Source organism: Clinocottus analis, unplaced genomic scaffold (assembly GCF_023055335.1).
Source record: "Clinocottus analis isolate CAN_PGR_092001 unplaced genomic scaffold, fCliAna1.0.p SCAF_38, whole genome shotgun sequence".
NCBI lineage: Eukaryota > Metazoa > Chordata > Actinopteri > Perciformes > Cottidae > Clinocottus > Clinocottus analis.
The window spans coordinates 1,082,979-1,105,385 of NW_027176131.1; the positions used below are offsets into that span (position 1 = coordinate 1,082,979).

Below are 22,407 nucleotides of genomic sequence, written 5' to 3' on the forward strand. Positions count from 1 at the left end.
ACACCAGGACAGCCGGGCCTGAGGTGCTTTAGAATGAGCTTATTCAACTCCAAGGACACCAATTATCTGCAGGGCGCCTGGTAGTCAAAGCAGCGGCTTTTCAGCGCGCCAGATGCGCGCGGCGCCTTTTACGGCGCGCGTTCACATCGCGCGCGCGTGTGTGTGTGACGTATGTTCAGTGTATTCTTGTGCACTTGTGTTTTTTTCTTAGTCTTCTTTGTGACAAACGTAGACGAGGCTCACAATACACATTTGTACTGTTGCAAAAATGCCGTTAAAGTCTGCCTCGATTGGCAGCTGGAGTCTCGCGAGATCTCGCGAGATTACGCGTCGATCACCAGATATCACAAAATCCACCTCGTCTGGCTTCAAGGGAGGTGAACATGAATGCCTTTGTGTTCACTAAGGTCTGATGTGGTATGTTTTTATTTATTTATTTTGTACGTGTCTTTGTTGTGTTTCAGGTGTTGCGTGTCACATGGTGTGACTACTGTGTAATTATAGGTTTATTGGACTATAAGTGAGAAAAACTTTCATAGCTATACATGTTATTAAATGACTACGTTAGCTACGTCATTATCTGATGGAAGAAGTAGCCCACTAAGATTTTTGTTTTACACTATGGTGTAAAATACTATGTAATACTGGAAGTATTTTTAAAAAAATACAAAGTATAAGGGTTGAAATATACTCAAAGTGCTCTAAACAAGATTGGGGGCACTTCTATTGCTTCTCAACATGGCGACGGCTGATTGGCTGGAAGTTATTGGCGCCGACAATGCAAAGTGTTCACAGTGTTTAGGGGGAAACTTAATGCCGATATCAGCTGATATTTGTTTGAGCAGCGGCTGTGAGCTCGTCCGTGCACTAAGTAGAAGTATAAAGTAGTATAAAATGGAAATACTAAAGTGAAGTACAAGTATCTCATATTGGTACTTGATAAAATGACTTAATAAAGTACCTTTAACACTGAGAAGTATGGGTATAGCGTTCTAACAAGCTAACAAAAGTTATGTGAGGACACATTCAAATACATTTTATAGTTCATATGTGACGTCGCATAACAAAATGTTTGTAAATGAGCCTCCATGTTACCTGCAGGTCATGTGTCCAAACCGCCATCAGGGGCGGGACAGCGGAGGGGATTGGACCGTACCATCCGGATAAAGTGCAGAGGGGGGTTTTCATTGTTTTAGGGAATAGTCTAAGTACCTGAAGTGGTTTTGGTTTGTCCGCAGGAGGAGCTTCCTGTTAAGAGCAACAGGTTGAAGCTCCGTCGTTGGCTGAGGGTTTAGCTTGTTGTTCCTCTTATAAACGTTCGAAACCAAAACCCTCCTGCGCTGCTCGTTGGCGTGAAACAGAAACTGTGAGCGCTCGCTTCCGTCCAGACCTGAAAGACGCTCACAGGGCTCGTCGGGAGCGTCGTGATGAATCAGGATTGACCCTCAAACCGGCTGCTGACGGCTGCTCTGATGGTGATGGGAGGGGTTTGAAAGAAGCTAATTATGCAGCACACACTCAGACGTTTGGCCTTTTCCCACACGGCTTTGATCCTAGAGGATCAAGTCGTGTTGCTCATGGACGGCTTTCCCACAGCCGCCTCACGAGATCTTCTCCCACTTCTCTTGTCCCGAAGCCGCCGTGTTAGCGACGTCTTCATGTCGGATTTGTTCCAGCGTGTTTCAGCAGCGGCTCTGTACGTTTGAGCCGTAAAAAATACATTTCCTCCTCTGAGATCTGCATTGAAGGACGACGGCAGAGAAAGGCACCTGCCAGAGATGACGTATGTATGTTAGATGTCATTGTTGTGACTTGCTGAAGCCCCTCTGGGAGACTGCTGGTCGTCTCTCCTTCACATTTTAACTACCTTCACATTTGATCGTCAGTCGTCTGCGTCTTTCTAGTCACGTTGAAATCTCTCGCCAAAATATGAACCACTGCCGATGACGTCATCGGCCTAAAACGTCCTGGATTTCTGGACCATCGCTCCGAAGACTCGGCACATTACGTAACTTTGCTTTTTTTTCTTCTTTGACATCCGTCAGTTTGGTCTCACCACCAAAAGGAGTGAAAAAAACACATTTTTAAAGTCATTTTACGTGTTGTTGCTTATTTCTTTGCTTTTTGCTGAAGTTACTTGTACTTATAGTATATTTACTCAAGTACTATACTTCAGTACCATTTTGAGGTAGCCTACTTCAGTATTTCTATTGTATGCTACTGTTGTAGGCACAAATATTGTTCTTTTTACTCCACCACATTTATTTGACAACTACTTACTTTGAGGATTCTAGATATAAATAAATCACCAAAATAATTCTGGGGCACTTTGCTAAATATTTTTGGTACTTAAAGTTACTTTGAACGTGTACTTAAAATCCACTTTTACGCTGTGGTATTGTTACTTTTAAGGGAGAGCTATGATACTCCTGAATATTATTGTAATACTGCAGATGGAAGCTGCCACACAGTTCTATAACAGACCGACCACAGACCACCGTCCTCGCAGTATTATTAGACGATTATATGAATAGCATGAAGTCTAAATAGCCCTGCAGCTCACTGTTGAGTCCCAGACCTGCTGCACGTCACGATATGGAGGATTTAGGAATCAAAATACCACAAAGTATGTTAAGGTCATTATTTAAAAGTTAATCTTGAGCACCACAGACACATCATTAGTCCCTGCGGATAGATTATTGGAGCATTATTGTGATTTTCATGGTGGGGGGGCCGGTCCATAAACAACACTGCTCTCCAAACAGATCACCGGGTGTAAATCCTCCTCATTAGACGCTGTGGCGTAAACAACTGTTCAACATGGCCCCTGGATCAGGTCACACTAATTAACCAGCACCATCGACCGACAATCCCCTCATTATCCGCCCTCTCATCTGATCGCATGTAGGCCGTCAAGACAGCTAACGATCAACCGACTAATTAATCAGTTGATGAGGTGCAAGTGAAGCTCCGGGTTCTCTCTTCGTTTTGCGAGACACATGGGAGCTAATTAGTTCAATTATGAATGCATCTAATTAAATAGCTTCTCCGGGTACTCGCGGCTGGAGCCTCGTCCTCAGTCGGCTCGTCCTCAGTCGGCTCGTCCTCAGTCGGCTCGTCCTCAGTCGGCTCGTCCTCAGTCGGCTCGCGGTGATAAATGGCTCCGCGCCGCATCAAGAGACCCCTCTTGTCCTTTTATTTGGCCGTGCTTAAACTGCGACGCCTCGGCCTCGACCCAAACATCACGCGCTCATCCACAGGCCCGGACCCCATTAGGCTAATTGCGCTAAAAGCGGTCTGTGGGCGACATTAAAGGTGAGCTGTGGTTTGGGCTCTAATTAGGAGTCTGTGGAAATAGGAAAGCCTTTTTCTCTCTTTTTTTCTTTTTTTTTCGGGAGCCATCTGCTGCTGCTGCTCGCGCCGCCATCGTGTCCTCTGTGTGAAAAGGGCAGAGACAAATTTAGGCAGTGTGTTTTTGTGTGTGTGTGTGTGTGTGTGTGTGTGTGTGTGTGTGGAAGGGCTGTTTGTCAGATATGATGCCATGAGAGGCCACGCGGCACATTTCATACAGTGACAGCTGAATTTAGAGGAGGAAGACCAGAGAACCGCTGCAGCCCGGCCTTCTGGTCTCACATTTAAAAAGCGCTTCTGCTTCTTCACAGACTGCCGACTGAGACTGTTTCCTCCCTCCTATGTTTACTTTACATTTCCATCAACACACGCTTCATTTAGAGTTGTTCTCTTTTTGTCAGACAAAGAGGAGTCAAACCTTGTGTCCTCTCATCAGAACGCCACATCACCTCTCTGCCGTCGCCTCGATTGTTTTACTGTAGTTTAATAAAAATGTTTCCCGCTCAAAGATCGGCCCGACTCTGGTTTTCACCGTCTAGTTCTTCTTACATTCACTGCTGAGAAGAAAATCAGTAGAAGGTTGTCGGTCTTCTTGTTTTGAGATGTCATATAAAGTAAAAAAATGTAAGACAACAAAGAAACGCAACAACGTATCACAACAACGTATCGCTACAGCGTATTGCAACAATGTATTGCAACAACGTATCGCAACAACGTATTGCAACAATGTATCGCAACAACGTATCGCAACAACGTATTGCAACAATGTATCGCAACAACGTATCGCAACAACGTATCGCAACAACGGAACGCAACGTGCGCTCACAGGGGACAAGACCAGCGGCCTTCTGGGTAAAGGTCCTGTGTTTGTGTGTGTAGACTCAGAGCTGTGGCTGTGTGAGCTTCGTTCCATCACATCTCAGAGCAAGTGGACCCCGTGTTCAGGAAGGTCAAGAAGGAAGTGCTCTGTCAGTTGATGTCCCACAATGCAGCACTGATATTAAATATCTTTCACAAAAAGAACAGATGAGGAATCAAAGAAGCCATGACCAAATCCTGTTCCTCAGTCTGGACAAAATGGCTCCAAATGGATCCTCTAAAAGGAGATAAACAAGACCTTGTGACATCCGCAGGAAGACAGAAATATCACAGTTTCATATTAGCTCCTCTGGCAAAGTGCTTCCCCAGTGAGGGTCCTCTGACTGTGATGGAGCGGCACCTGAACTCCCAAGAGGTGCCGGGAGGAGATTATTTGTTTTGATCCCCCGGCTGGCTGTGAAAATGTGGCAGAAGAAAACAAAGTGTTTACATGTTGCTGTGGTGCCTTTGAGCAAGACATGTGATGCTCAGGTTGACCAGCGGAGCTTCAGCTTGAGACATAAACTCATGTTTACAATGTTTACTGAGGGAATACATCAAAAGAGAAGCAGAGTCACTTATATAGACTTCTATACAACCAGAGGAGTCGCCCCCTGGTGGTCAGGAGAGAGAATGCAGCTTCAACACATGAAGATAGACTTCTATACAACCAGAGGAGTCGCCCCCTGGTGGTCAGGAGAGAGAATGCAGCTTTAACACATGAAGCATAGACTTCTATACAACCAGAGGAGTCGCCCCCCTGGTGGTCAGGAGAGAGAATGCAGCTTCAACACAAGAAGATAGACTTCTATACAACCAGAGGAGTCAGAATTCGGTCATCGTCAATTTGTGTGTGTTTGTTCGGCTGTGCACGTGGAGGTCTGCTCTGATTGGGCTGCAGCAGCTTTAGAGGGCATCTCTGTGATATCGAGCTCTTTATCAGATTCACTTCATTTGCAGAGTTTTGTTGGCAGCGTCGCTGCAAGAGGATACCGAGGTCTCACAAAGCAGCATTCAGCGCGCAGACAGCAGGACATCACATTTTGTGTAACGGGAGCCTGCAGGACACCGGCTAGACCGACGGGCGATTCATGAAACACATGACGAGGATTACCAGCTGCTTTACATTCAATCAATGTTTCATAAAACCAGATGTAACTCCACAAAAATATGTCCACTTTTTCACCTCCGTGCTTCTTCTAACAGGAGGATGGGTCACATCTTTCCAAGGACTGGATGTCACATTTTCAGAAAAACTCTTCAGAAGCTGCATATATTAAACATCCAGCAAGCAATCACCGTGTGCACTCATGCAGCATGACACACAGTGCACGGCAACAACAAAAAAGAGAAGAAAGTGCCCTCGAGCAAATCATACAAGCTGGTGTTCACGTCATGTTTTCCTCGAGATTACAGGAGGAGAACACATGTTTTATTAGAATAAATTCCCCTGTATCCTTTTCTTTTCCTTGAATGAGTAACAAACGATCATTTTTTTCACCACCCAGACAAATTGTTTCCACATATTTTAAGGAAGCAGCTCGGACAACACGGGCCTGTTGGATGTGGTGGCTCTCGGGATCCATTTCAGTTGAAGGTCCAGGTCTTTGGACGCCGTCCAATCCCCTGTCAGTCTGAGTAAGCTGCAGAGTTTTTAGATTGGAGTGGGGATGTGCTCACCAGCTGTGAGATTAAGGGGAACTGATCGATGGCCTCTCTGATTGGCTCTCGCCGTGTGTCACAGCAGCATCCAATCCCCTTTGGTTCAGATGATTTTTTTTTCTCCTCGGGTTCCAGCCAAAACCAATTCTTCCTCCACGCAGGGGCCGAATAAGATCACTGACCTGAAGCTACGAGGCCACGCTCGGAGGTTCTGTCTCCATCCGTCTGCACTCCGCTTCCCGCTTACAGAAAATGAAGCAGACGAGGGACGAAGAGCAGGATGGAGGAGATGAAGGAGTTGATATGACGAGCATCTTTGTGCCGTTACAGATTCACACGTTCCTCCTTTTATTTTGCTGACATCTTTGTTAATGCCAGCGGTGTTTCTGCAGAAATTAACTGTCAATCAAACTCAGCAGGTGGCGATGGGATGTCTCTCTTTACCTCCTTCCAGCTCCAGAGCTCCTCTCTCTATTCAAAGCAAGCCGCTGTTGCTGCAGCTGGAAATGTAAAATGCATGACTTCCCCTGCGTGGCAAAGGATTTTTCCTCTTTTCTTTTTTACTAGAAGAGAAAATGTCTTTCATGAACTTTATAGAGAGGAGAAATGAATCTCAGGGGTCATTGGTTTAAAAGCTTAAAACATAAAAAGCTTTATAGTGCGTGCAAGATAATATAAGCTGTACATAAAAGGATGTTTAAATGTGGAAACGGTGGCTGAGGGAAGCGTTCGCCTCATTCTCTGATTCCAAACAAGTACCAACATGACTCCTGCAGAGATGATGAGGATGATGATGATGAGGATGATGATGAACACGAGGAGGCAGAAGTGCTTCCTGTCGGCTCTTCACCCAAATAAATATCCCCCCTCTTGATGCGCCGAGCAATCAGGAGAGACAATTTTGATCAAAAACCACGAAATGAATTCAACTTGGAAAAAAAGCTGATGTCATCAAAATGCTGCAAAGAAAATGTTGATTTGTCCAACAGAAATGAAAGAGAGGATCATGTTTAAAACTAAGAAGTAATATATAGATACACAGGCTGTCTGTTTGTGCCTTTATCCTTATCCTAGTGTTTTTTTCTATTGTTGTACCTGTTGTGTTGTTTTGTCCGGGACTGTCTCCCTTTACAAGCTCAATAAGACTTCTCTCTCTAAATACTGATTAAATAGATGAATGCGTGTTTGTTTGTACCATGAATAGTACTTAAAAGAAAAACCTGTAAGAAATGAGTGGAGAATACAAAGTGGTCACAAGCATCTTTATGTCTGAATTGATCCTGATGTTTTGTGCTGCCATCTAGTGGACACTTTAGGAACTCCTTTTCTTTCAGGAGGCCAGAAGTCAGTGTAATAATGGTGCATTTCTCACTTCTCCTGCCTCCAAACCGGCTATTTTTAGCAGCTAACACACAGGAAATTCCTCTTTCCTGCAGGCTTAAGGGAAACGCCTCCTCTCGTGGTCATTTCATTAAAGTTGAGCTCAAAGTGAAACAGCAGCCCCTTCTGAAGAACTAAAACAGCATCTTGTTAAGCAGCGTTGAACTTTAATTTCCTCTGGAGCAGCCAATGTTTTTTTTTTCAGTACATTGTGACATAACTTCATTTAAAAAGCACATGCAGCACTGACTGAGTTCATGCCCTTGATTGGTATGCATTCGCTTTTCTAATGAAGTTTGAAAGTCATGGTTTATAAAATTGACCTATTTACTAAATATATTAGACTAAACGGTTAATACCAACATTTTTGTACAGGTCGAGGTATTTTAACGACTTACCAATTTAACAATATAAGTACCAGAGAGAGTATATAATGTATTACAATCAACTATAAACAAACACTTGGGCTTCCAAAGAGAAGCATGCGCTGACGGTAACTGTCTCCACAAAGATAAGTATTTGATTGAGTAAAAAGTAGGCAACAATATTTGCCTTCAAATTGAAGTAAAGTACAAGTACTTCAACATTGCTCTCAGCTGCAGTACTTCAGAAAATGTACTCCAGTGAATCACAAAGTCACTCCCGTCGTCCACCACTGGGCGTCGCTGTGAGTATCTCTGCACTTTTGTCGCCATGAGGTAGACTTGGGGATTTTTTTACCCGAGCAAATTTCTTGTTTGTAAGTAAATTATATCAAAAATCTTTGCTCTCAAAAAAAAAGTGCTAAAAAAAAGTGTATTTTTTTTAGGTTTTTTTTTTAGTGTATTTTTTTATATTTTTTTTTTTCAAATGTTTTTTTTAGAGTGTATTTTTTTAGAGCAAAGATTTTTTAATTAAGATCACTTTTTTTTTTAGAGCAAATATTTGTATTTGTTAGAAGATGTTTTTTTAATTGAGAGCAAAGAGTTTTGATATAATTTACTTTTTAGCGTTTTGCTCGAGTAAAATAGACACAAATCTACCTCCATACATTCTCGCATAAAACCGCGAGATTCAAAAATCCCGTTCCTCCTCCTACTAGCCTCCAAGATGGTAGGTGCTATCACGGATCCTTGTGCTCTGAAATGCAGCTAAATCTATGCCCATCCTTCTTCATCCATACAATAAACTGTCATCCGGTGAAGGTTTACGGTGCAGCCAGCTCCTACGGTCATTTACCGGGTGTTATTCCCGGTGATTTCATAACATTTTGGGGTCTTGTGAGCGGTGTACTGTGGTGCTATCCGTGCTACCTCCAGCTAGCATATCTTCTCTACTCTCACACTTGAACAGCAGTCATCTATAAATAATGTAATAATAATAATGTCTAATAAAGCCTCGGGTTTAAAAGCAAAAGCACCCGGTAAAAACGCGCTAAACGTTGAACGTTGTAGACGTAAAAAGTCTGCCGTAAAGTAACGTAAGTAACGTAAAAAGCTGTCTGGCTAATCAACCCAGCTAGCTTGCTAGCTCCGACTGCCGGTGATGTATATTTGACTCTCTGTATTTATTCTAATCGATACCAAATCTTTTTTTCATAACAGCCCATCAAGAAGACCAAGACCAGGAGGCTCAGGGTTCACGTCAGCCACGGACACGGTCTTCCTGGAGGTCGTGGTAATGCTGGTGGTGCCCATCAACACACAATCAACTGTGACAGATGAGTAAGTGCTGCATTATCTGTTGTGTTAACCCTGTGTGTTGACACACTTCATGTTTGTTTGTAGTTGTCGTTTTACCTCCATGTCTCAGTATCTGTTCAGTGTGTGTTTTGCTGTAGAGACTAGAGTCTCGCCTTGACATCTCTCATTGTCTCGGCGTGCTAGAGTACTCTGAGACTGAAGACTGCTCCTATTCACCGACTGGCTCTTTGTAGGTCAGCCGGCCACATGATCAGTCACAACATTTAGTTTTTAGATCATTTGTTCTTGCAGTAGTGGAATAATTTCAGAGTCATATATCTGATTCTGTCTTTCTGTCTCCTGATGCATGTTTAGATGGAAACTCCAGGAAGTGAAGATGAGACCAAAACCTGAAGACGTCTGTGTGGATGAACTTTAAGGACTCTGGATTCTGCAGTGATGACGTCATGAGGATCTGCTGACGTTTGTGTTCACAAACTCTGATGAGGGTAAGTTTTGTCTTGTAGGCTTTGTGTGCATGTAAATTCATTGTCGTCATTATCCATCCTGCAGACGGGTAAGTCGCTTGAGCTGTCATGTTCTGACACACTACTTGCAGTTTTCCTTTTAACCTCCATGTCTCAGTATCTGTTCAGTGTGTGTTTTGCTGTAGAGACTAGAGTCTCGCCTTGACATCTCTCATTGTCTCGGTGTGCTAGAGTACTCTTAGACTGAAGACTGCTCCTATTCACCGACTGGCTCTTTGTAGGTCAGCCGGCCACATGATCAGTTACAATAGTTTAATGCATTCTGGTGAATTGACTCTGAACTCTCTGGTTTAAGTTTTTATGGAAGCCCATTTCCGCCACACACACACACAAAAATTTAGGACAAAAAAATCAACTTTTTTTTTTTTTTTTTGTCCTAAACTGTTTTTGTTTTTCATTTTCGTCAACGAAAAGAAGAAAAAAAAAATTGGTCCTAATTTTTTTTTTTTGGGTCCCTAATTTTTTTTTTTTCCTTTTTTTTTTCGTCTTTTTTTGTGTGTTAGGAATGAACTTCCATAAGTTTTACTTATGTGTTGCCTTTAAAAAAACAGGTGTGTGTGTGTGTGTGTGTGTGTGTGTGTGTGTGTGTGTGTGTGTGTGTGAGAGAGAGAGTGTGAGAGAGTGTGAGAGAGAGTGTGTGTGACACAACACGAGACAGCTTTACCTTATTTAATTGCTTTTGATCGATTGCCAACAGCTGATTATCGCGTGAGAAAACAGATACGTGGACAATTGAAACAGGATTTAAACGGGGAAATGTTTTCTTTTTTCACTGGAAATACAAGTCATTCCATTTTTACTTAGTAAAATGTACAAAGTGTGTTACTGTGGATAAAAAGAAAAGCAAGAATGTACGTGAGATACTCTGATTACTGAAAGTAATGTGAAGAGCTCCTCCTCCGCTTCATACCGAACTTTCTGTGGATCAATATTGGAGCTTCATCAAAAGCTATTTAAAGGTTTTGATATCTCATTGAGTTGAGATGATTTTTCATGTAGTTGAACATAAAAAAAGGTAGTTTCATATTCAATGTTTGTATTTCTATTCACAGATGCATCGACCCAAACAGCGGAGATGAGGAGACAGTTGCCATCGACGGGAGACTATTTTTAAACATTAATTTACCGTTTTTTTTTTTTAATTTGTTAAATAATAAGTAGTTTGTTTTCTATTAGGGAAACCCTTTGAGTCTGTGTAGTTGTCATTTATACAGATAAGGGAGGTAAAGAGAGCGCTAAGCTTTTGGATATATGAAACATAACAGACAAATCTGCAATTGAGATGTTTATGCATATTTACTAATAATGCTCTTAGCTGAAAGACTCATTCTGAGGACAGTAAATGCGCTGCATGCCAACAAAATATGTTTTAATATGATGTATTATTTATCCATAGTGTACCACTCAAAAGTTGAATAAACAGTTGTGGAAGGTCCTTATTTTCTTTGTTTGTAATACTTAACAATTGTTTGTTGGCCGTTAGTTACACATTTAATCTAAAGACATGCATTGTGTGGTTGATAATAAAGTTTATTTATATAACTTATCAAAACAAGCAGCAATGTGATTCACTGGCAGACATTTAAAAAGATCAAAGAATGCAGCTACACACATTTCTACATAAATTTCCACATAAATATATATATTTTTAAATGCATGAATAAAGCTGAACGAGGTCTGTAAACAAGTAGCTTACAGATCTAACAGGAAGTTAATGTTTCTGTGTATTTGAAGGCAGCTCCTGTAACAACCATGTTTCAGTTTTGTGGAGCTATTAATAAAAACATGTAATGAGGTCTAAAGGACGTGCCGGTGTGTCCTCAGTATGAAGCAAAATTGTTTAACGGGTTTTACCAGCTCAGATGTACATACAAAGTCAGAGTTTTACCTCAGTTTTATTTTGAAAGAACTGCACGAACACTGTCCGCATTATAATATATGTAAAAAGGCAAATTAAAAACTAAGTTTGGTGTGTGTGTGTATATATATATATATTTATTTATTTAGTGTAGTAGGTGGAGGTTGGGCCTTTTGTTTCATCTGTAAATGTCTAACAGAAGCAGCCAGCAGCACAAGTTCCAAAGTCCACATATCACAACGGCATATTCTTGCACGTGACTCTATCGCTGGTCTCCTGGGTGAAAGTCCTGTGTTTGTGTGACCGCTCCACCACAATGCAGACTCACAGACTTCATCCCACATCGCCTGCTATCACCGCCCCCTAGAGAGTATGTAGAAGGCTGAACTGTTCTCCGCTACGTTGAACTGAGCAGGCGGCATTTGACGAGTCAGGAGAGCGATGACGAGTCTACGTGATTGTCCTTAAACTTTAGTTACAGGTAGTATTTCTTCCCGCTGAACACGTGTCTCCTCTTCCGGAAGTTCTCCCTCCTCTTCCTGCAGAGCCACCGCAGGCGAGCGCGGTCCGTTCGGTCCGTTCGGTCCGGGCTGGCCGACGGGAACGTCCGGTCGGGGAAAACCTCCTTCAGTCGGCTCGTGAAAAACAGCTGGAGGCTTCGCCCGGCCTGGGCCACCTCCGAGTCCGGCTGCACAGGAAACGGAGATGGACGTGAGGGCGAGGAAGCTAAATTAATAAATTTAAACTGTATTCATATTTTCACGTCTAGCTAGCTAGCTAACCAGCCAGCCATTAGCATGATTGTCGTCTCAACAATTGAGAGCAGTCGCCATTTTAAACCAACAATGTTCCTTTTACCGTAAAAATCGGGCTACAAGCCGCTACTACCTTCGGTAGGTGTCCCCGCTGTAGCAAGCTAGCGCTGCTGCTAGCTCCCCGCTGCTGCTGCTACTGCCCGCGTACCCTTTGCCCAAGTAGGGCGTCGAGCCAGGGCTGGTCCCGCTACCTTTGGACGTTGTTGGGAAGCTAGCGGAGAGCTTTAGTGGGAAGCTTGAGAGAGCTAGCAAGGGAAGCTAGCATAGAGCTTTAGCAGGGAGCTAGTGATAAACTAGCGGAGAACTAGCAGCAGCGTTAGCTGGCCACAGCGGGGAGCGAGCGGAGACACTCACCGAAGATAGTAGCGGCTTGTAACCCGACTTTTACTGTACTATTTCTAGCAATCTTTGCCAACACATAAACTACGATGATGAAATGTAAACATTGTTACTCTGCTCCTCCAGCATGAGGGTTTGCATGAACTGGCAGACACGACCGCCGTTGCATCATATAGAAATTATAAAAATGGAAGAAAGTGGGCCAGTTTTCTGCTACCTGTGAACTTATTCCCACGAGGTACGGTGCAGAAATAATTAAATTACGCAATCAGTTCGATGAAGTCGGTGAAATCCACTCACGTAGTTGAAGGTCGCGCAGTTCTTGAACATCAGCAGGACGTCGTCCACGAACTGCTCGGCGGTGAAGTAGTGGAGAGTGTTGCTCTTGTCCAGTTTCCTGCGGATCACCGACAGGTCCACCGGCCTCTTGATGATCTGGTAGTAGTTTCGGGCCTTGGAGCACAAAGTCACAGAGATGACGTCATCGCGGTGGAGATTGTTTTCATTTGTAACATCCAGGTTAGTTATGAACGTTGAGTGGATCGTTTAACACGGAGAGTTCACACTAACCCATAATCCTATTTATTTATTGCTTGAGTTGTGTTTAGAGGTTGTACATGGGGATTGTTTATTATGGTAGCTCTGATTTTTATGTTTAATTTGATACCTAACATGTTATTAAATTTATACCATGTTTTTTTCTGGATTTGTACCTTGTGACAGAATATAAAAATTTGTTTTAATAAATATTTTCTAATAAGTTGCTTTGTTTCATTTAATTTATTGTACTTAGAACAATAAATGTAAATTACATTTAAGAAAAAAGTTATGTTATAGATTTAAATGTTCAAATATTAATAGATTATGTTGATGTGTGACTGAATTACATCTTTTTTTAGATTAGATAATAAAATATATTATTTAGTTTATATATTATTTTTCGATATAAGGAACATCGTGTAGGATTTATAATAATATTAGTACTTTAATTTGACATAGTGCTTTTCTAAATACTCAAAGAAGCTTTAGTGGAATTTATTGGTGTTGCGCTGCCATGTTGCTACGGTAGCCCAGAAGGGACAAACAAGCTTTTTTTTTTTAAAGTTACCTGAAGCAGAGGGACGTTCAGTTGTTTGCAATCTGCAACCTCACCACTAGATGGCACTAAGTCCGACACTCTGCTCCTTTAAGTCCGGCCCGCCGTGTCGTCACGATGACGTATGTTTCTGTGTATTTGATGTGATTTTTAAATAAGATGGGCGTGTTTTCAGAGTGAATCTGTTGCACTGACCAGGACGCTGACGGGTTCATGGAACGGTGCGCTGAGCGCGTGACAGTACAACAGCAGAGTCAGCTTCTCACACCTCTGCGCAGGAAACACACACACAGACACACACAGTCACTAACACACATCTGTTTCAATGATCGATTGCAGAACTTTTAGTGCCTTACTGTGAATGTTTGAACACCAGGAAGCGTTTTTACTGCTTTCTTTAGGCTGAAACTATGAAAATATAATAGAAACAATACAAACGAGTAATGAAGTCTGAGGTCATTTGACGGTTCACAAAAGGAAATGGTGAAAGTTGTGAGGAAGTGGAGCTGGAACAGCTCTGGAGACGAACTGGAAAGCTAAAACTATCGCAATGGAATTAGTACACAAACAAAATGGCCGCCAGTCCATCCAGCCACCTTGTCGTAAATGTGATTTTCCGATCTGCTCCTTTCATTTCAATGATTGAATGTGTTGAGGGTCAAAGCACAATGGCATCAGTACACATACAAAATGGCCGCCGTTCTGACCGTCCAGCCGCGTTGACGTGAATGGGTTTTCCCGTTCTACTTCTTTCATTTCAATGAAATTGAATGCGTTGAGGGTCAAAGGTCGGCTCACCCTCTGGTCCTGCTGGGACAGCGTGTACGGGGCGCAGGACGGCTTGTCCTCGCAGTCGTACGTCTCCTCAGGCTCTCGGTCCGTTCTGCACAGCGAACACACCCAGTCGCCCCTGTGGAGGCGCAGAGCCGCCATTACGTCATCATTTAAACATTTAAAACCGTCATCATCACTCATCATCCTCTCTTTGCTCGGAGCGAAGCGTCTCGGATGTCCTTCGTCTTTTTTAAAAGATGCCATTATTTAACTGTTATATCATTTTTAATAAACCAAACTAAACGACAAATTAAATTTATCACAAAGTCAAATATTGTCTGTTTAGACAAATGTGGATATTCCTTCTGACACACATTTCTGCATTTGGGTGAAATAATCCTTAATTTGAAGTCAGTTTTATTATTGTATTTGTATTGTTTTTGCACCTTTTTATGCTTTTATATAAAAATATTAGTTTCTTCCTTGTGTAACGGAATTAAAATACACTTTGTCATTTCTTATTTAATATTATTTTGTCTATTATTCAATAATCCTTTTGAGTGTGTGTGAAAGTTATTTTTATTTAGCGTTAATTTTAAAAAAAAATCTACACTTGTGTTTCGCCTCTTCTGCCCCTCCTGAGCTTCCGTAGTCCCGTCTTGCCCTCACATGGTTCTACATTGCTGAGGGCAAGTTGTGGAGGAGGAAATGATGTCGCACTATTTTCTCATATTCTTTAAAATACATTCTTTATGCTGGAAAAATCACCTGAGTCGACTTCTTCCATCTGTCACACTCACGCCCCTAAAAGCCATCATATCTTTGGGTAAACTCAGTCATAAACTGTTTGAAGGGAGCTGTGAACCCTTGTCGTCCCCTCAGTGAGCGAGTACTCACAGGGGGAAGCTGCTGAGTCGAGGTGTGTGACAGTCCAGGTGGTAAACCTTCGGGCAGCGGTCGCAGCAGAGCAGATCTCCTCCGTTACGACACGCAGCACAAAAGTCTTCACTCTCCGAGTCCTGGGATCCAGTTCCCGGTCTCTGGACGGCCTCCTCCTCCTCCTCCTCGCCCTCTTTCACCTCCTCTTCCACCTCCTCCTCGGCTCGCTCGTCTTCGTCGTCGTCCAGCAGGACGACCACGCCTTCAGCTCCGGCCTCGTCCTCCAGCTCCAGGGATCCGTCCTGGCCCGTTCCCGGTTCCGGATCCAGTTCGATCACCAAGGTCTGCTCCGGATCCGGGTCCGGGTCCAGGTAGAACGTTTCCGGAACGCTCCTCCCGTCCGGGTCCCACTCGTCGGACCCCGGGTCCAGCAGGACGTAGGCCCGATCCGCATCGGAGTCGCAGTCCAAGCCCGAGTCCCGGTCCGGTTCTCCGGACACGGAGCTGTCGGGGCGGTGCGGCTCGGTCCAGGAGGTCTGCGCTCCTTCCTCTGGCGGGCCGCGGTCGGCCTGAGGCGCCGCTGCTGGTCCCTCTGAAGGGTTTCCCTCATGATGAGCGACGGCGAGCTGCAGACGGAGACCACAGCGACCATGAAACACAGCTCAGTCAGACTCATTGGCCACGTGCGTTCACACGTACATCCAATCTGACTCCGGTTTCATTGAGCTTTTCATACTTATGTGCATGCACAACATCCAATGAACAACATGGATATTAAATAGACAAAAGCAGTCAGAGCACATCGTGCGGTCGGGCCTTACAGGTCGGTCCCGCCCTGCGGCGCCGCCGGGCTGCAGCTCGGCTGGCGTCGGGCTCGGCAGTCGGACCAGAGAAACCACCGGCTGCAGAGACGACCAGCAAGCGGACCGGAGGTTCAGACGCGCCAAGCTCACGACGGGTATGCGGGAGTTACCCAGAATCCTTTGGGCCTCAGGGTGAATCCTGCGGATGATAAAGATAATATTACTTCATGGAACTCCAGACAGAGCGATTGTTGTATGAAACTGTAGATCACAGCTGGTTTTATGAGGGAAAGAAGCCCAAAACTGCTGTATTTGGTTTATATTGAACACCATAAGTAATATACAAGTGAAATATATAGTTTGGTATATAAAAGAAAGTCACAAATGAGCGCAAATGCAAATTTTGGAGAATGTTCTCTGTTCTAAACCCTCTGGAACTTTGTTCTGCTTCACTTTATCAAAGTCAACCTTTACAGAATGTTCACATGTTGTATGTTCACATCTTGTGTTATCGTTTGTTAGAGTTGTGACTTCACAGCTGCTTCATTTCAAACTAATAATCATCCTGAAAGTGTTTTTTTATAGTTGGACCTGAAACCTTTTCATTTCTTTCTGTGTCATCTTCATTTCCTCTGAACCAGAAACATGTAGACTGATATCTACACATCAACATCTCACATGTGTTCCTTTTATTGTAACACAACATTATCAAACAGCCCTCGTGGCTGCAGAGACTCACACTTTATAGTTTGAGGATGACATTTACAGGAAAGGGCCTAAACAGGTTGTTTTTTAAAAGGTTTTTGTATAAATTGGTAACGAGGAATAAGCCCCTGTCCTCCTGTATTTTACCTCATTCTCTTCAATAAAGCCGTCACAGCTTTTCCAGGTTGTTGTTTTCCAGATGAAGAAGAGGCGGCTCTGGTCTTTCCATTGCAGAACCGGTTTGACTCCTGATCCATCTCACAGAATCCAGATCTGCACAGCTGTTTAAAAACAAAAGAAAGAAAAAAGAGATTTGATGTTTTCCCGTGGAACCAAAAGTGTAGTTCATTAACCCATCGATAACCCTGTGATCCTCCCTCTTCTTTAACCCTCTGTAAAGCGCTGCGCTCATTCATTAAACTGCGTGTCGCACCATCTCGCCTCCTGCGGCCCGCCTCACAGGACTCGGCCTCCAGGGCCGCGCCGCACGCTGCACCTGGATGCCTGTGGCAAGAAGGTGGCGCGCCTTTGGGGGGGGAGTTGCCATGGCGTCTGTGAGGCAGGTGAGTCGTCTCCAGGAAGACTCGGTGGGAGGGGCCTCTTGGGGGTGGGAGGGGCCTCTTGGGGCAGGAAACAGTTGAAAACACAGAAGAAGCTGCGAGTTTTGAAATCTCCTGTGAGCCAAGGGTTTGACGGCAAAACAATAATGCAAAAAGAAAACTCACCAACGAAACATCAGGGGAAGAACTGTTCTTAAGATGAATGAAATTGCTCTTTTGTGCAAGAAAAAAGTCAAATGTAGAAGAAAATAAACATTGTGCACGAAAACATCTGCATCTTACAGGTTGAAGTTGCATCATCATCAAGCCTTACCTGAGTGTGGATGTGTTAGCTAATGGAAAAAAAACAAGACGTCCGCTTCAGAGCGACAGGTGAGGGAGCCTCCAGGTGAGAGCGGAGGATCAGAGGGATGGCACCGTGGTCCCGTGTCTAGGAGGACACATCCACGGCTCAGTTCACTTTTGTTTTTTTTCTTCAGCTGGAGGTACGAACCGAGTTCCCGCCCAGTAAATTCTGACCAATGACGAGTCAGAGACTGATGATGTTGACTTAAGCTTTGAATAACAGACTATGTAAGCAAACGTTCTGTTTTATGACCTCCTGTTTACTGGCCGCCAAACAGCTCAAGTTCTTATTACGCCAGGAAATATTCAGACAAGTAAAAGTACTATTACCACACTTTAAAAGTTCTCCGTTGAACATGTTACTGAAGAAAAAGTACAATTGAGAAATTGTACTCACTGTATTTAAATCCAAAGTACTTTGGATTAAGGTACTCGTATGACAAGCAGTCTTCAGTTCAAAAGCCCTCGTAGGAACCGGTGTTGCAACTTAGCATAGAGTTAGTCAAATTTAAAACACATCTTTTTGGACTACACCTAGTATAAGGAAAGTAGCACCGTAGCGAAGTAGCACTTACGTGGCTCTTACTGACTTCTAACTTTATTGAAGTAATTGTACTTTCTTGATTCTTGTTGTTCTGAGTTTGTTCTCATGGTTAAATGCACTTATTGTAAGTCGCTTTGGATAAAAGCGTCAGCTCATTGAAATGTAATAAATGTTCAGAAATATGGCATTGGTTCATCCTTTATAATTACCCATATACGAATAAGCATTAAATAAATAAATACTGTATACAAAAGAGTATTAGAGTATTTTCCATAACATTCAGATTACATTTTTTTCAATCCATTCTCAAATTAATGCAATTTAAATATAATATAATAAAAAAGTGATAAAAATATATCTAAATATATTTCAAATTAAATGTTTCTTGTCTTTAAATAAAATAACTGTAAATAAACTACATAAGTATCGACATTAGATATACATAAAGTATCAAAATGCCTTTTATTGTATTTTTTAATTTATTTTTTCTTGTTTTAAAATACTATTATAATGATTATTAATTAGTGGAATATATGTAGAGAAGCCTAACGAAATCTGTAAAATTAATTTAAATGAGTGAAAAGTAGGCAACAATATTTGCCTTCAAATTGAAGTAAAGGACAAGTACTTTAACATTGTTCTCAGGTGCAGTACTTTAGAAAATGTACTCCAGTAAATCACAAAGTCACTCCCGTCGTCCACCACTGGGCGTCGCTGTGAGTATCTCTGCACGTTTGTCGCCGTGAGCCAAATCTCGCACAAAACCGCGTGGTTTACAAATCCCGTTCCTCTTTCAACTTGGCTCCAAGATGGTAGGTGCTATCACGAATCCTTGTGCTCTGAAATGCAGCTAAATCTATGTCCATCCTTCTTCATTCGAACTGCAAACTGTCATCCGGTGGCGGTTTACGGTGCAGCCAACTCATACGGTCATTTACCGGGAGTTATTCCCCGTCATTTAATAACATTTGGGGTCTTATGAGCGGTGTACGGTGTTGCGATCCGTTCTTCCGTCGGCCCTCTGCTAGCATATCTTCTCTACTCACATATTTTAACCGCTTTAGTCTACATGAATGTGACGGCGGTAGCCCCGGTTTGAAAAGCAAAAGCACCCGTTAATAACACTAAACGTTAATTGTGTTCATTATATAAGTTAATAGACTCCCGTAAAATGCATTCGAGTAACGTAAAAGGCTATTTGGCTAATCAAGCTAGCTTGCTAGCTAGCTTCGACGGCCGGTGATATATTCTGTCTGTATTTATTCTAATCGATACCAAATCTTTTTTTTTACAACAGCCTACCAAGAAGACCAAGACTAGGAAGCTCCGAGGCCACGTCAGCCACGGACATGGTCGTATTGGTAGGTGTTAAACCTGATAGTTTATGAATGCGATTTCTGTGTGTGTGACACATGGTTCACGTCTAACTGGTTCAACTCTCAACAGGTAAACACAGAAAGCATCCTGGAGGTCGTGGTAATGCTGGTGGTATGCATCACCACAGAATCAACTTCGACAAATAGTAAGTGCTGCATGACTTGATGGGGATCTGCTGATGTTTTAACCCTTTAAATGTTAATTTGATGTTTGTCAATTCATCAGACTGAAGTCTGTTGATCGGTAATGTTTCTACACGCTTCACGTTTCAGTATCTGTTCAGTGTGTGGATGCATTTTGCTGTAGAGACTAGAGTCTCGCCTTGACATCTCTCATTGTCTCGGCGTGCTAGAGTACTCTTAGACTGAAGACTGCTCCTATTCACCGACTGGCTCTTTGTAGGTCAGTCACCCACATGGTCAGTTACAAACTCATCATTACTGGTAGTGACGCAGTCATGGAAGATGTCAATAGTTTAATGCACACTCTGGTGAAGTGGCATGGCTACATCACTAAACTGTCTCTGGTTAATTTCGAATGCGTAACCTAAAAAAAGATGTTCAGAATATTGTGACTGGAAAAGAAAGTGGGCATCCAGTATTCAGATCGTCATATTTTGGTTAAAAAGAAATGCTGGTTTGAGTTTGTGCTGACCAGGAATCTTACCGGTCCGACGCTTTCAAACACGGCTGAGAGTTTTATCTTATGTCCTGGCGTCGCTGTTTAATTCCCACTGTGGAAAGACGGCAGTTGACCTTCTTTGTCCTCTCCCTGTGTGTCCTTAGCCATCCTGGGTACTTCGGTAAGGTGGGAATGAGACATTACCATCTGAAGAGGAACACCACCCACTGCCCCACCATCAACTTGGACAAGCTGTGGACGTTGGTGAGCGAGCAGACCCGGCTCAACTACGGCAAGAAGCCCGACGGACCCGCACCCATCATCGATGCTGTGCGCTCCGTAAGTATTGACCAATGTTGTGGTTGCAAGCGAGTCGCCCCTGAAACTAAAGAGTTTAGCTCAGACTGTAAGTAAATGAATGTGGTTAAGTTAGTTGTCTTTAACTGGGATGGGGGGGGGGGGGAACAAGACATCAGGTTTTAGTTGCAGATAACTTACTCATTGAGGCCTTTTCTCAACCAACCTGTGTTTGGAAAAAGCCTCTCCATCCTTGAGGCGTTTCCAGATGTGACACTCAGTAGATAAATGTATGATGATGCCTGGTCCTATTTTTTGTATAGCTTAAACTTCACACATCTTCAACTTTTCAACAAAGTTAGCTTTGTTCAATATAAATCCCCTCATTTTGAGGCACACAATCATGCCTTGCACAAAGTGAAACTAATTATATTAATATAATATTTTCAGGCGAAACTAATTTCTTCCCCACTGGCTGCAATTGTATTTATGTAAATTCATGAATTAGCTTAATTTCCATCGTGAAGCATCTGTTGATCTGCAATGTTTTGGCACACTTGTAGTTTTCTTTTTGCCTCCATGTTTCAGTGTCTGCTCAGTGTGATGTGTTTTCTTGTAGAGACTGGATTCTCGCCTTGACATCCCATTGTCTCGGTGATCTATAGTACTCTTAGAGTGAAGACTGGTCCTATTCACCGACTGGCTCTTTGTAGAGCAGCCGGCCGCTTGGGTCAGTTACAAACGCATCATCACTGATGATGAGGTCATGGAACGTGTCAATGTTTAATGCACACTCTGGTGAAGTGGCATGGCTACATCTCTACACTGGGTATTTTAATGCATTATGTGTTGCCTGAAAAAAGATGTTCAGAATATTGGAAATGAACGTGAACATCAATAAGTGTATTTTGTATCTAGTGTTTTGTGGCATTTCCTGGGTGTGATTTTCCACTTTTAGTAATAGTGTGCTGCTGGGCATAAAGACCTTCGTGGATTATGGGTTGTATTCTTAATTTAGGGGCATTTCTTTGCAGAATTCTCAGATAATTTGGTCTTTTTGCCGATGTGATTATCTACTCGTGCTAATGTGTTTTTAATTGTTGTTTTCAGGGCTACTACAAAGTCCTGGGCAAAGGCAAGCTGCCCAAGCAGCCTGTGATCGTGAAGGCCAAGTTCTTCAGCCGACGGGCCGAGGAGAAGATCAAGGCGGTGGGAGGAGCCTGTGTGCTGATGGCATAATGTTCCTGTCAGTGTGTTTTTGGAAAAATAAACTGTATAAATGGAACTACATAATTGTCATGTCTGCTTTTAAATGCCTCTGCATATGGCGGTTATGAAGCGTGCTGCATTTTGAAGCGTGTGCTCTTTGGAAAAAGTCAACACCTTTTTATCTTCAAATTTGATATTGAACATATTAAAAAATTTCTTATGCCAATGATATAATCCTGCACAGTACGGTTTGAATCGGTAAAATGACGACAGCAGCTCAAAGTCGCCTTCAGGGTTACTAATGCTTAAAACTTGCTTCCAGAGATGTACTAATTTTGTCGCAACCATCATTTTAAAAAAAATGGACAATTAAATGAATATGGGAATACAAAAAAGTGACAGCGCTGCGTCTTTAGCTAAAGTGACAACGTAAATGGAGTGTTTTGTATAAAGTTCATAGTCAGGAAGCCCCTTTATTTAGAAAGTGTCATAAAGGGACTCTTCAATCCCAGCAGTTTTTCCAGGAACTATTTTAATATTTACTGAAGAGACAAAACAATCATTGATATTACAAGACTCAATCAATTATTTCGTGTAGGAATACGCTTTTTTAATGCAAACTTGTAACCTTGAAGGGCGACTATTGACATTATTACAACTCGTATCACAAGTAAAACATCTCCACGTGACTTTCGGGTGTTTGCATTGGGCGGAGTTTCACACGC

At 42.8% G+C, this 22,407-nt stretch overlaps 2 protein-coding genes, 1 long non-coding RNA gene and 4 other non-coding genes across 7 annotated transcripts; 6 read left to right on the forward strand and 1 right to left on the reverse strand.

Annotated features, from left to right (window-relative positions):
* The first annotated feature begins 8,314 nt into the window (after nucleotides 1-8,314).
* LOC137799774 (uncharacterized) lies at nucleotides 8,315-10,895 on the forward strand. The gene is made up of 4 exons (XR_011079447.1): nucleotides 8,315-8,343; nucleotides 8,835-8,954; nucleotides 9,288-9,421; nucleotides 10,513-10,895. It is a non-coding gene; the product is annotated as an uncharacterized lncRNA (long non-coding RNA).
* On the forward strand, nucleotides 9,067-9,195 carry LOC137799799 (small nucleolar RNA SNORA3/SNORA45 family). The gene has a single exon (XR_011079455.1). It is a non-coding gene; the product is annotated as a small nucleolar RNA SNORA3/SNORA45 family (small nucleolar RNA).
* LOC137799800 (small nucleolar RNA SNORA3/SNORA45 family) lies at nucleotides 9,582-9,710 on the forward strand. Its single transcript, XR_011079456.1, has one exon. It is a non-coding gene; the product is annotated as a small nucleolar RNA SNORA3/SNORA45 family (small nucleolar RNA).
* An 814-nt stretch (nucleotides 10,896-11,709) lies between the features above and the next one.
* LOC137799689 (tripartite motif-containing protein 66-like) lies at nucleotides 11,710-14,501 on the reverse strand. The gene is made up of 4 exons (XM_068596479.1): nucleotides 14,367-14,501; nucleotides 13,764-13,838; nucleotides 12,773-12,925; nucleotides 11,710-12,006 (listed from the first exon to the last, which is right to left on the reverse strand). The coding sequence occupies exons 1-4, from the start codon at nucleotides 14,499-14,501 to the stop codon at nucleotides 11,794-11,796; spliced, it is 576 nt and encodes a 191-aa protein (XP_068452580.1). The 3' UTR covers nucleotides 11,710-11,793.
* A 4,418-nt stretch (nucleotides 14,502-18,919) lies between these two features.
* Nucleotides 18,920-21,758, forward strand: rpl27a (ribosomal protein L27a). The gene is made up of 5 exons (XM_068596535.1): nucleotides 18,920-18,990; nucleotides 19,476-19,539; nucleotides 19,625-19,700; nucleotides 20,341-20,515; nucleotides 21,584-21,758. Exons 1-5 carry the CDS (start codon nucleotides 18,988-18,990, stop codon nucleotides 21,710-21,712), a joined length of 447 nt encoding a protein of 148 aa, XP_068452636.1. The 5' UTR covers nucleotides 18,920-18,987; the 3' UTR covers nucleotides 21,713-21,758.
* Nucleotides 19,858-19,986, forward strand: LOC137799792 (small nucleolar RNA SNORA3/SNORA45 family). The gene has a single exon (XR_011079449.1). It is a non-coding gene; the product is annotated as a small nucleolar RNA SNORA3/SNORA45 family (small nucleolar RNA).
* On the forward strand, nucleotides 21,089-21,216 carry LOC137799794 (small nucleolar RNA SNORA3/SNORA45 family). The gene has a single exon (XR_011079450.1). It is a non-coding gene; the product is annotated as a small nucleolar RNA SNORA3/SNORA45 family (small nucleolar RNA).
* Nucleotides 21,759-22,407: the final 649 nt, after the last annotated feature.